General features: G+C 49.6%; 1 protein-coding gene across 1 annotated transcript; it reads left to right on the top strand.

Moving 5' to 3' along the window:
• Positions 1–412: 412 nt before the first annotated feature.
• Positions 413–4,026, top strand: LOC311216307 (olfactory receptor 14A16-like; the record flags this gene model as incomplete). The annotated part of the gene is made up of 2 exons (XM_084297852.1): positions 413–790; positions 3,463–4,026. 2 exons carry the CDS (start codon positions 413–415, stop codon positions 4,024–4,026), a joined length of 942 nt encoding a protein of 313 aa, XP_084153978.1.
• Positions 4,027–13,924: the final 9,898 nt, after the last annotated feature.

Genomic DNA, 13,924 nt, shown 5'->3' on the forward strand with positions numbered 1-13,924 from the left:
TCAACCATCCAATACCTCTCCTAAGTGTTATCGGGATAATAGGAACAAAACAAAGGAAACAAAATCCCTGAAGCTCTGCCTCTGTATTAAGATGATTTTTTTGCAACAACACTGCACATCTCATGGATCTGACCAGTGGACGGAATGTAATTTTCCCCCATGTTTCTGCCTCTCTCCAGCTGCACAGCAGGAAGAACTCCTATGGAGCCACAGCAGCCCCTGCTCCCAGTGTTCCTCTCAGCCAACACCAGCCACAGCTCAAACAAGAAAGATGCAGAAAGGTTCTCCTGCAAAGAGAGAGGCTCTGTTTGGGGGTGCTCTACGACACACAATAGGTTTTCCTCAGAGAAATGTGTTTTAACATTGTTCTGCAATTTCCTCTTTAACAGAAAACGGTTTTCAATGTCAGAAAATGCCCAACATCAGCTCTGTGAGCGAGTTCCTCCTGCTGGCATTCGCAGACACGCGCGAGCTGCAGCTCCTGCACTTTGCGCTCTTCCTGGGCATCTACCTGGCTGCCCTCCTGGGCAACGGCCTCATCCTCAGCGCCGTAGCCTGCGACCACCGCCTCCACACCCCCATGTACTTCTTCCTCCTCAACCTCGCCCTCCTCGACGTGGGCTGCATCTCCACCACTCTGCCCAAAGCCATGGCCAATGCCCTCTGGGACACCAGGGCCATCTCCTATCAAGGCTGTGCTGCTCAGGTCTTTTTCTTTCTGTTCTTTATATCAGCAGAATATTTCCTTCTCACCATCATGGCCTACGACCGCTACATTGCCATCTGCAAGCCCCTGCACTACGGGAGCCTCGTGGGCAGCAGAGCTTGTGCCCAGATGGCAGCAGCTGCCTGGGGCAGTGGCTTTCTCAATGCTGTCCTGCACACGGCCACTACATTTTCCCTGCCTCTCTGCAATGGCAATGCTGTGGACCAGTTCTTTTGTCAAATCCCCCAGATCCTCAAGCTCTCCTGCTCAGATGCCTACCTCAGGGAAGTTGGGGCACTTGTGTTTACTGTTTCTTTAGTCTTTGGTTGTTTTGTTTTCATTGTGTTGTCCTATGTTCAGATCTTCAGGGCAGTGCTGAGGATGCCCTCTGAGCAGGGCCAGCACAAAGCCTTTTCCACGTGCCTCCCTCACCTGGCCGTGGTCTCTCTGTTTGTCAGCACTGGCATTTTTGCCTACCTGAAGCCACCCTTCATTTCCTCTCCATCCTTGGACCTAGTGGTCGCACTTCTGTACTCAGTGGTGCCTCCAGCACTGAACCCCCTCATCTACAGCATGAGGAACCAAGAGGTGAAGGATGCAGTGAGGAAACTGTTTCAATACATGCTTCTTAAGCATTAGTAATGTGTTCAGAAAATGTATTTCTGATAATATGCAATTTTGATTCATATTATAAAATATCATTCTTATCATTACTAGTGTTATCAATACATTATCATTAATAATAATCATAAAAGAAATAAAATGTTATTTGGGAAAATGATACAATATTTTAAAAATTATTTTTCTCTGTTAGTATTATAAAAATATTTTATTTTGTTTTTAATAATATTATTCTTAGCATTCTAAATGTTACATTTTGTGTTTGCTTTGACCATATCATCTAACATACATAGAGAACGAGGCTTCCTTGGTAGAGAAAGACAATAAAGATATCATCAGAAATTCATTGGTCTCAGTATTCCTCTCTTCCCATCTCCTCTGGTGCTGTGGGAGCAGCCTCAGCAACCAAGAGGGGCTCGGGCCAAGAGCCCAGCTGCCACTTATTGTATTTCGATTAGACTTTGTGGATCTAGGTGACAGTCCTGTCATCTCTATAGCAGGGCCAGCACAAAGCCTTTTCCAGGTGCCTCCCTCATCTGGCCGTGGTGTCCGTCTTTCTCAGGCCTGCCATATTTGCCTACCTGAAGCCCTCCTCCATCTCCTCCCCATCCCTGGATGTGGTGGTGGCAGTTCTGTACTCAGTGGTGCCTCCAGCAGAGCACGTCCTCATCTGTAGCATGAGGAGCCAGGAGCTCAAGCATTCCTTGTGGAAATTGATGGCAAGATGTGTCTTGGATGCAAGAAATTTTTGATCTGCTTCTGTACATATATTGTAATGCAAATAATTGATGGAATAGCCAGTATACCTGTTTCGTTTTGTTTTGTTTGTCATTGTGTTTGTGCATTTTCTTATTACATTAATTCAGCTAATGAGCACCCATTAAAATGATATGGATGTACCTGTTGAATATAGCTCATAGACTCTGTGCATGTGAAGCCATGCTCTCTGTGAATTTAACCCCACTCCACCCCTATCTTCAGCTGCTTGTCCCCTCGGGGCAGGGCAGGGACTGTGAGGTCCTGCAGCAGTCCCATGGCATTGGAAGAGGCATGTGAGGTGACAGGTATGTGATCAGATCTCAGGCCACAAGGAGGAGCTGGCTGGGAATGCTGGGATGAGGTCAGGTGTGCCTCAGGATCTGCTGGACCTGCAGGAGGCACATGGCTGTTAGGGAGGCTGGGAGGCCACTTCTGTCTGTGCAGCTGACGGACCAGCAGCAGAAATGTGGCACTGATAGGGACCGTAAAGGCCAGAAGCATGTTCAAGGCACGGAAGATGATGGTGAGGCACCTTCTGTTCCGGTCAGGTGATAGACCACAGGAAGCCTGATGGGATGGGAGTCATGCTTGAGGTATAGCTAGTGAGACCATAGAATGAGAGAATGGCTCCTGTTGGAAGGGACCTTAAAGGTCACCTAGTTCCAACCCCCAGCCATAAGCAGGGATGCCTCCTACGAGATTAGGTTTCCCAGGGCCTCATCTACACTGCTCTTGAACAGCTCCAGGGATGGGGCATCCCTAAGGTCTCTCAGCAACCTGTTCCAGTGCCTCAGCTCCGTCTAAATGAAGAGTTTCCTCCTAACCTCTAATCTAAATCTTCCCTCTTTTAGCTTAAAACCATTCCCCCTTGTCCTATCATTATCTAATTGAGCAAAGAGTCACTCTACATCTTTTTATAAGACCCCTTTAAGTACTGAAAGTCACAAAGAGGTCACCCCAGAGCCTTCTTTTCTCCAGGCTGAACAACCCCAGCTCGCTCAGCCTTTCTTCATAGGAGACATGCTCCAGCCCCTTGATCATTTTTGTGGCCCTCCTCTGGACCTGTTCTACCAGATGCACATGCTTCTCGTGCTGGGGACACGAGTCCTGGATGCAGGACTCATCCTCAGCGCCGTAGCCTGCGACCACCACCTCCACACCCCCATGTACTTCTTCCTCCTCAACCTCGCCCTCCTCGACTTGGGCTGCATCTCCACCACTCTGCTCAAAGCCATGGCCAATGCCCTCTGGGACAACAGGGCCATCTCCTATCAAGGGTGTGCTGCCCAAGTACTTTTTTTAGTCTTTTTTTTTTTGATGCAGAGTTTTCCCTTCTCACCGTCATGGCCTACCACCGCTACGTTGCCATCTGCAAGCCCCTGCACTACGGGAGCCTCCTGGGCAGCAGAGCTTGTGCCCAGATGGCAGCAGCTGCCTGGGGCAGTGGTTTTCTTATTGCTGTCCTGCACACAGCCAACACATTTTCCCTGCCCTTCTGCCAAGGCAATGCTGTGGACCAGTTCTTCTGTGAAATCCCCCACATCCTCAAGCTCTCCTGTTCAGATTCCTATCTCAGAGAAGTTTGGGCAATTCTGTTTAGCATTTTGTTAACATTTGGTTGTTTTGTTTTCATTGTGGTGTCCTATGTGCAGATCTTCAGGGCAGTGCTGAGGATGCCCTTTGAGCAGGGCCGGCACAAAGCCTTTTCCATGTGCCTCCCTCACCTGGCCGTCGTCTCCCTGATGGTCAGCACTTCTATTTTTGCCTACCTGAAGCCCCCCTCAATTTCCTCCCCATCCCTGGACCTTGTGGTCACAGTTCTGTACACCGTGGTTCCTCCAGTAGCAAACCCACTCATCTACAGCTTGAGGAACCAGGAACTAAGGGATTCCATCAGGACTCTACTTGAATACACACATCGTCAGCAAATTCACCTATAATACTATGCCGAATATTAGAAATCCCAGCTATTCTCAGAAAGAAAATAATATGATGTCTTCTATTATTAAATGTCGGTTTTATTATTTTCTCTCATTATTTCACATTTGATTAAATATTATTCCTAGCCCCCTACAAGTCAATTATTTTTCTGTAGAAGATGGCTTCCTGTGTAGATAAACCTGATAATAAAGTCATCAGAAATTCATTGTTCTGAGCTGCCACCTCTTCCCATCTCCTCTGGAGCTGGGGGAGCAGCCCCAGCATGCAGGAGGGGCTCAGGGCCAAGAGCCCAGCTGCCACATGCAGGAGCAGCCCTGGTGGCCCTCGGGGCTGCCCCTCACTGCCCGCTGGGCTCTGCCTCTCTGCTGCCTTTGGGTCGGTGCTGCTGCTTCCCTGGAGCCATGGCCATGGCCAGCAGCAGAACGTGGCCTTGTCACTGCTGCTCTCTTTTGGCTTCCTCACTGTTCTCTTGTGCTCTTATGTTTGGATAAGCCCTTAGATCTCATGCACCATGGTGACAGTCCTGTTCTCTCTGCAGTGGCATCCCTGTGGTAGCAAGCAGCAGCAGGCACTGTTCAGGCCTGGGTCACAGCTGGCCTTCCTACTAGCACCACAGTAACAAATGGGGCTGCTCACGGCAAACCCAGAAGCCTGGACACCTCTTCCAAATGTGCTATCAGGAATGGAGCCAAGGGGTTGCTCCCTGCTCTTCTCTATTCTGGGGGTTTGTCATGGAGTGAAGGACAGAGGCTGAAAGTCCCAGGGTGGTCCCTGAGGAACCAAGGGCAGCACTAAGAGCTTCCATTATGACAGAACTTGCCTAAGGAGATGACAACTGATCTTAAATATATCTGCATGGGACTGCACCCCCTGCAGCGGGGCAGATGGCAGATTGCAGCCTGTAGAGGAATCTGGAGTTTCCAGGAGATGTCAGGGGATCTGCAGGGACAGGGTGCTCAGTGGGTAATGATTATAACCTCATAAAATGACTGACCATGCAAAGAAGGGTCTGGTAAAGGAAAACGGGAATCTGAGGATTCGATGGGCTAAAGGAGGGCTCTGCAATGCCACAAGAGGTGGTGAAGAGCCAGCAGGCAAAGGCCCATAAGACTGCAGAGTAATTGATTATATGCATTTTGAAGTGCTGTGGGTGAGGTCTGGTGCAGCACTCACTTGCCTTTTGTGCCCTCAGACACACCCCATGGCCCTGTCCAGCACTGCCCTGTGCTGCTGAGCCATCAGGGCAGGTGGAAAGGGGCTCAGCAGCAGAGATCCCCAGGGACGTAGGTCTGCTGCCCACCCTGAGCAGCACAGGCAAAGGGGAGACCCGCGGGTGTCCCAGGGCACCACAGCCCCTGGCTCTCACAGCAGCACCGCCAGCTTGGGGCCCTGAGGGAGCACAGGGAAAAAAGCAGCAATGGCCAGCCAGGCTAGCACAGACACACTGCCCTGGGCAAGGCTCTCTGCGAGCAGGGATGGCCCTGGGGAAGAGCAGGGCAGCATTGCTGGGCCTGCACTGATGGGGAAAGGGCAAAAGGAAAGCTCTTTGTGCAGGCCCCTGCTCGGGGCAGGCTGCTCTGTGGCTGGGCCAGGCCTCTTGTGCTGGCCTGGGGAGCGGGGCTGGCCCTGCGGGGCACAGGCACTGTGTGCTGGGGATCTGCCAGGCAAGAGAGCAGGGCTCCTGCAGCTTCACGGACCTCCATTTCCTTGCACCATAAAGAGCCTCCTCCTTGCTCACCTCCACCAGAAACTACACGTGCATGAGCTGTCTGCTTCTTCCTCCTCTGAAGGGAGAGGAGGAAATTCATCTAGAGAGAGAGGGGAACGAACATATAAACTCACAGAGAGATAGACACATAACGAAGGGAAAGGAAATGGAAAATAAAAGAAAAAGAAATTCCTACCCCAAACATGAGGAATATGTAGTAACTTCGCTATTCCCATAAGCAGACCACTGTGCTGCCAGTCTCTGAGAAACCGATACCTTGTCTTGGAAAGATGACCCCAATATATACTGCTGAGAACCATGTTATTTCCCATGTGGCCTGACCAGAGCTCAAGTGCTCAATCTGGTGTGAGTACACAGAGGAGAGCTCTACAGCCCCAGGGCACGCAGCAGCCCCGACAAAAGGGCACTTCTGTCTCTGCATTTGATAGGGCAGCAGCAGGAACGTGTCATAGAAAGGGACTGTGAGGTCACTTGTGTCTGGAGGTGGCAGGTCAGCCTTGACTTCTCCCTGGGATCTGCACTTTTGGGCTGACATTTTGCAGTGGCCCTGCTAGGCCAGCACAAGGCACCTGCTTGGCATGCTGACTGGGGGATCCCCTCTGCCTCCAGAGCCTGGAGGACCCAGGCAGAAAGAAGGCCCCCATATGGGTTGTCCCATCCCTTCTGCTTGAGTCCATGACTGCACAGCAGCAGGCACAAGGCTTGGCTGTGTCTCCACAAGAAGCTGCAAGGCCAGCAGCAGGCCCATGGCTTGGAAGATGCTGGTGAGTATCTATGATGTGACCTTAGCTTCGTTTTTCAAGGAACAGCTGGTGAGGGTTGATGAGACCGTGAAATGATAGAAATGCTGGGATGAGAGCAAGGTGGTGAACAGAGATGGGTGTCTGCAGACTTCCAGGAAATAGGATAAAGTGTGTGACAGCATATTAAAACGTGCAGAGGAGAAGGCAGAGTGATTTCTGAAATTTCTGATCTGCTTCTGCACATGACTTGCAATGTCAATAATTGGAGGAAGAGCCAATATACCTGTTGTGGTTTTTTTTTTTTTTTTTTTTGTGGTTGTATTTGTGCATATTCTTATTACATTAATTCAGCTAATGAACACCCATTACAATGATATGGATGTACCTGTTGAATATAGCTTATAGACTTTGTGCATGTGAAGCCATGCTCTCTGTGACTTTAAACTTAAGGAAGGAGCTAGCACGGCGACTTAGTCTGACGTCCTTCCTCTGAGACCTGGTCTGGCTCTGCAGGGGCAGTGCCCATGTGCAGGGGTGCAGAGGAAAAGAGTCCCATCCCAGCAGCACGGCCAGGGAGCACCAGCGCTTGGGACATGCAGAGCTGCTCTCTTGCCACTGCCGCCCTGTCCTGCTGAGCCCTGCTGGTGGGGTCAGGCCCGGCTGCTCCTGGAGCTTGGTGCCAGTGCTGCTGTGGGGCTGTGCTGGGACTGCAGGCAGGGACAGGCAGTGGGCACGGCAGTGGCACAGCTGGCCTCCACTGCAGCACTTCCCTCCTAAGGGGGGATCTCCTCCAAGGCGGACTGACCAGAGCTCAAGTGCTCAATCTGATGTGAGCAGGCAGAGGAGAGATCTGCAGCCCCAGAACACACAGAAACCTCAGCAAAGGAGCCTGGCGAGTGATTCCTTGCAGCCCTGGGGCAATGGCAGTGACCCAATGAGCTGGGTCTGCCTCCCAGCCTGCCCAGCACAGCCCTGCATAGTGCCCCCGTGCCTCGGGCACCACAGCCCCCTCGCTTTGCAGAGCAGCACCACTAGCTGGGGCTGGGGCTGGGGCTGGGGCTGGGGCTGGGAGGGCGCTTCCCCTGAGTGTCTGCTAGGCCAGCTTCAGGCTTCTGGACTTGAGTGTGATCTTCACTGTGCACAAGGAGCTGACAGACCACCAACAGGCATGGGGCTGGAACATTGCCTGCAAGGTCCCTCCTTCCCTAGCACCTCACAGGACTGTCACGGAACTGGCTCCTGTGCATCAGAGAGGCTGGGAGCCAAGCAGGTGTGCCATGAGCTTGGAGGATCACAACCAGATCACTTCTGCCTAGGCAGGTCCTGGCCCAAAAAGGGGGTGTTTTGTAGGTGTGGTATTATAAACTCAGTGGTGCATCAGAAACACTAAGTCCAGCAGGAAGCAAATGGCTGTTAAATGGCCTGTGAGGTGAGCTCTCTCTGAAGTAGCTGACAGGTCACCCTTGACTCCTGGCTGGGATCTGTGCCTTTAGGCTCACATCTGCCAGTGTCCATGGTAGGGCAGCAGAAGGCACTTGCTGTGCATGTAGTTTCTGAGATCGGCTCTTTCTAAGTACCTGGTAGGCCCCATAGTGGAAGAGGTCTGTCCTGGTTTCAGTTAGAACAGAATTAATTTTCTTCCTAGTAGCTGGTGGAATGCTGTGTTTTGGCTTAGGATGAGAAGAGTGCTGATAACACCCCGATGTTTTAATTGTTGCAGAGCAGTGCTTATACCAAGCCAAGGACACCTCAGCCTTTTGCTCTGTCCTGCCAACAGGCAGGCTGGGGGTGCAGTAAGAGCTGGGAGGGGACAGACCCAGGACAGGTGACCCGAACTAGCCAAAGGGGTATTCCATACCATCTGACGTCATGCTAAACAATATATAGGGGTGGCTAGCCGGGGGGAGGGGGCCGGACTGCTCGGGGTTAGGCTGGGCATCGGTCAGCGGGTGGTGAGCAATTGCATTGTGCATCACTTGTTTGTACATATTATTATTAGTAGTACTATTATCACCATTGTATTATTATTATTATTATTATTATTTTTATTATTATTATTATTTTTATTATTATTATTATTATTATTATTATTATTATTATTATTATTATTATTATTATTATTATTATTATTATTATTATTATTATTTTATTGTTATTATTATTTTCCTGTCTTATTAAACTGTCTTTATCTCAACTCACGGGCTTCACTTTCCATTTCTCTCCCCCGTCCCAGAGAGGGAGGGGGAGGGGGAGCGAACGGCTCTGTGGTGTTTAGCTGCCAGCCGGGTTAAACCACGACAAGGTCTTGGATAGGGGTTGTCATGTCAGAGGTGTCAGCTTTTGCCTGAAGTCATCCTTTAGGACTGCTTTCATTTTTCTACACAGAGGGGGCCACTGCCTCCAAGATGCTTGGGGCAAACTGAACCATGCATGAGGGTTTGGAAAAAGATAGCCTGGGTGCACAGAAGCCATTCCGTATCCAAACGTTGGAGGCAGGAAACAAAATTTTGGGGTGGTACAAGAACTGCTGGGCACATTGTTCAGGGTTCATATACAGCCTTTGAGTTATTTTCCATCCTGACTTAGGTGCCATGTCAGTCTCAAGAAAGGAGTAGCCAACAGATATGAGACAGATACTCTGAGATCATGAAAGCCATCAGAAAGCTGCCCCTAAGAAAATGACTGATATGGGAAAGTCAGGAGAAGCCTGGCCAGGAGAGATGTGAGATTTGAGGGAGGGGAGAGATCAGCAGAAATTAATGATATCTGTGAGGTTAGAACATTCAGGCAATGTCGATTCTGCTGTAACGCTGGCTTAAAACAGTCATGTAAAGCCCTTCCCCTACTTTAATCAGTGACATTAATCCCCAAACCTAAATGCTACTCCACACCCTGACAGGAATCCACTACTCTTATGCCTGACCTCAAAGTATCCCTTGAAGCCAAAACACAGCCTATAGCCGCTTTCCTTTATCTTTACTCTCTCACTCACCCTGATCTGATCAGCTTGTGGGCCACAAGGAGGAGATGGGTGGGGATGCTCTGAGGAGCTCAGCTCTGCCTCAGGATCTCCTGCCCCAGCAGGAGCAATGTGACTGTGGCAGGGACTGTGAGGTCACTTCTGTCTCTGCACTTGATAGGGCAGCAGCGGGAACATGTCACAGAAAGGGACTGTGAGGTCACTTGTGCCTGGAGGTGGCAGGTCACCCTTGACTTCTCCCTGGGATCTGCACTTTTGGGCTGACATTTTGCAGTGGCCCTGCTAGGCCAGTAGAAGGCACCTGCTTGGCATGCTGACTGGGGGATCCCCTCTGCCTCCAGAGCCAGGAGGATTCAGGCAGAAAGAAGGCCCCAACATGGGTTGTCCTGTCCCTTCTGCTTGAGTCCATGACTGGGCAGCAGCAGGCACAAGGCTTGGCTGTGTCTAGCCAAGAAGCTGCAAGGCCAGCAGCAGGCCCCTGGCTTGGAAGCTGCTGCTGAGGTGACTTGTGTCTGCTTGGCTGAGAGGCCGCAGGGAACCTGCTGGGTTGGGATGCCTACTTCAGGAGGGGTTTCCACCCTGATGGAGCTTTCTGCGGTAGTAGGAAAGATCAGGAGAGAAAAAAGTGCCACAAAGTGTTCCAGGAAGGCTGGCACTGGTCACAAGGAGTAAGATATATCCCTCAAAGGGTCATGCTGTGGTGCCAGAGGTCACCCTCTGATCAGACCCTGGCTTTTTGTTTCAAGGAACAGCTGGGGAGGGCTGACGAGACATTGGTGAAAGTAAGGCATGAGAGCAAGATGGTGAACAGAGATGTGTGTCTCCAGACTTCAAGAAAATAGGGCAATATCTGGGACAGTATTGGAAAGGCTGCAGAGAAGGCAGAGGGTGCTGGTAAAAAGGGAAGGCCCAACAGCCTTGAAGGTTTTTCCCCTTGGCAGTAGCTTATGAGGAGAGATGTTATACTCATTGCAATGGGGCCTCATTGATTCCTTGCAAACCTATGCAGCAGCTCAGAGGTGTCATACCAGTGTTCTTCTCATGGCATCCCACTGCCCACCACATCTCACAGACCCCAGGAAAAGCCTTGAGCCAGACATGGCGGTGCAGGATCTCCCCTTCCAGTGGCTGGGGTCAGGCCTTGGATCTTCTGCTTCACTAAAACCAACAAAGACTTTTCTCAGCACAGTGCTTTGCTTGTCTGCAACAATTATCTACCTTAACTAATCCCTGGGGAGGCTTTGTTAGGAACAGCCCTCAGTGGGGCCCATTAATACTCCAAATCACTTCAGCTTTTCCTTCTGACTTTACTTTCTCTAGCAGTTGCATCGTTCTCCTCTCAGTACCTGAGCTTCATAGACTAAGCGCTACAATACACCATGGAACTCATTAAAATGCAGAAATTCCTAACATCTCTTCCATAGTTTTCTTTAAGGTTTCATGCCTTGTGCAGCTAATTGCAGAGCTTGCACAACATAGTTAAGGGAAAAGATTTCACAAAGCACATAATAAAAATATTTTCTTGTTTCAAAGGCTGAATGTTGTTGCATTTCAGTTTGGAGCATCATTCTCCTATTGCTATTCATCCAGGGTGACTTCTTTGGAGACCTCCATAGGGAGGAAGAGCAGAGTCTGGAGGTCTGACACCTTCACTGCCAGCAGTGGTCTTTGTCCCTGTAAGTGCAGCCCAGCCCAGCACATGAAACCCTTTCTAAAACAAGTCACGTTTTTTTTGGGGGGGGATAAAATAAAATAAATAGAATAAAACTAAAAAGAAAAGAAAAGAAAAGAAAAGAAAAGAAAAGAAAAGAAAAGAAAAGAAAAGAAAAGAAAAGAAAAGAAAAGAAAAGAAAAGAAAAGAAAAGAAAAGAAAAGAAAAGAAAAGAAAAGAAAAGAAAAGAAAAGAAAAGAAAATTGAAATGACCATTGGCACCAGAGAAATTCAGATTAAATATTAGTAGGTACCTGGTCATCCATTGTCTCTCTTGGGTCTTCTGTAAAAAACTCAGGATGAAAAGTAAAGACATTTACTATTTTTACCCTACTCTATTGTCCAGTCAATAGAGTAGGGCAGTCCTACTTCCTGTGCTGTAGATGCAGAAGGCAAAAAGAATTGCATTGTGCCTTACACTACCCAAGTATGTGTAACCCAGAACAAGTCTTACAAGGAGCAGCTGACGGAGCTGGGCTTGTTCAGCCTGGAGAAAAGGAGGCTCAGGGGTGACCTTTTTGCTCTCTACAGCTACCTCAAAGGAGGCTGTAGCGAGGTGGGGCTTGGTCTGTTCTCCCACGTGCCCAGTGACCGGATGAGGGGGAATGGCCTAAAGTCGTGCCAGTGGAGGTTTAGGTTGGATATTAGGAAAAACTTCTTTTCTGAGAGGGTTGTTAGGCATTGGAATGGGCTGCCCAGGGAAGTGGTGGAGTCACCATCCCTGGAAGTCTTTAAAAGGTGTTTAGATGTAGTGCTTAGTGATATGGTTTAGCAGAGGACTTCTTAGTGTTAGGTCAGAGGTTGGACTAGGTGATCTTGGAGGTCTCTCCCAACTTAGATGATTCTGTGATTCTGTGATCGTCTAGTCAAACCTTCTTCTATGGACAGGGACAATTTCCATTAGATTAGGTTGCCCAAAGTCACCTGCCAACTGGCCTTGAACAAGGGCTCACCTTTCTGCATTGGAGTTTAAGCAACGGTTTGTTGGGAGGATTTGGTGTTCTGCATAGGGTTTAGGTCTGTGGCTGGGGTATGGACAAGCTTCGTGGTTTATGGTTTTCTTTAGGTCTGCCAAGAAGTCATCTAGGGTTAAATAAAGTGTTTTAATGCTAGTGTTAAGGGAAGGGATTAGGATGAGCAAGAGAGTAAAGGTAAGGAAAGGGGCTATGGGCTGAGTTCTGCTTGAAGGGATACTCTGAGGTCAGGTATTACTGCAGGGGATTTCTGTCAAGGTGTTGGAGCAACATTCTGGTTTTGGGATTAGGGTTACTGGTCCAAACAGGGTAAGGGTTTTACATGACTGTTTTAAGCCAGTTTTAAAGCACCATCAATATTGCATGAAACCTCTTACCTCTACAAAATCGTTAATTTCTGCTTCCTAAACTCCTCTTCCGTCCCCTAAATCTCACTTCCCTCTTGGCCAGGCTTCTCCTGACATCCTCATATTGGTTTTCTTATTGGGATCAGCTTTCTGTTGGCTTTCATAATCTCACAGTATCTGTCTCACTCTGTTGGCTACTCTGTTCCTGAGACAGAAGTGGTGTTGTAGTCGGTAGGGAAAAGGGCACAAAGTTCTGTAGGAGCATCCTGCACGTTCCCATCCACTCCACACCTCCACAAAAGTGTACATCCTATGAAGAAGCGTTGGTTCCAGAATGACTCCTATGGATCCAGGGTAACATTTTGCAGGCCTTCGTGCAGGATTTACCTCCTCTCAGGCATCTTGGAGGCAGTAGCCACCCCTAAGGAGAAAACTAAAAACAGCTATGAGATATGAGTTTAGTCAAAATTTGAGATCTCTGACATGACAACCAGAGGTGCTGCTCTGCAGAGCGAGGGAGCTGTGGTGCCCAGGGCACGGGGGCACTCTGCAGGGCAGTGCTGGCAGGCTGGGAGGCAGACCCAGCTCATGGGGTCACTGCCATTGCCCCAGGGCTGCAAGAATCACTTGCTATGCTCCTTTGCTGAGTCTGTTGCGTGCCCTGGGGCTGCAGAGCTCACACCAGACTGAGCACTTGAGCTCTGCTTAGTCCACATGGGACAGGCTCACACTCTGCGGGCTCCATTCACTGCTGTCTCCTGGGCTCACGCTGGCCTGACAGAGTAGGCCAGTGAGTGATTTTTTGCAGGCCTGGGTCAATGGCAGTGATATTTCCTTGTTTCTCATGGTCTTCTCACATGTCTTTCTCATAGCCTTTCCCACTGCCCAGCACTGCCTCCCAGGTGGGAATAAGTCAACCTTCAGATGGGCCTTGGTCTTCTTCAGTCTTCCTGCTGCTTCTTAGGACCTTCCAGACTCCCCACAGAGCTCAGAGGGAGCCTTCTTGTCCAGTGTGTGGCCCTGCACTGGCTCTGACTGTGACGAAGTAATTCTCTGCAGAGCAGCCCCTGTGGTGCTGTGTTTTCAATATGTGACCGTTATGGGTCTGGTTGGGATGGAGTTAACTTTTCCTGTAGAAGCTCACCCAGTGCTGTGCTCTGCTTGAGTAGCTAGAACAGCACTGGTATCACGGTTGTGTTTTGTCTACTGCTGAGCAGTACTGTCATAGCATCAGGAATCCCTCTAATCGTCCCTCCCCAAAGAGCCAGCAGGCTGCGGGTGCACAAGAGACAGGGAGGGGACATCACCAGGGCAACTAACCTAAACCAGCCACAGAGATATTCCATACCATATGATGTCACACTCAGCAATAGAAGGTGGAAAATGGAAGGAGAGGGGAGAGGTGAGCTCCCG

The sequence above is a fragment of the Netta rufina genome (genome assembly GCF_964035555.1).
Source record: "Netta rufina genome assembly, chromosome: 18".
NCBI classification, from domain to species: Eukaryota; Metazoa; Chordata; class Aves; order Anseriformes; family Anatidae; genus Netta; species Netta rufina.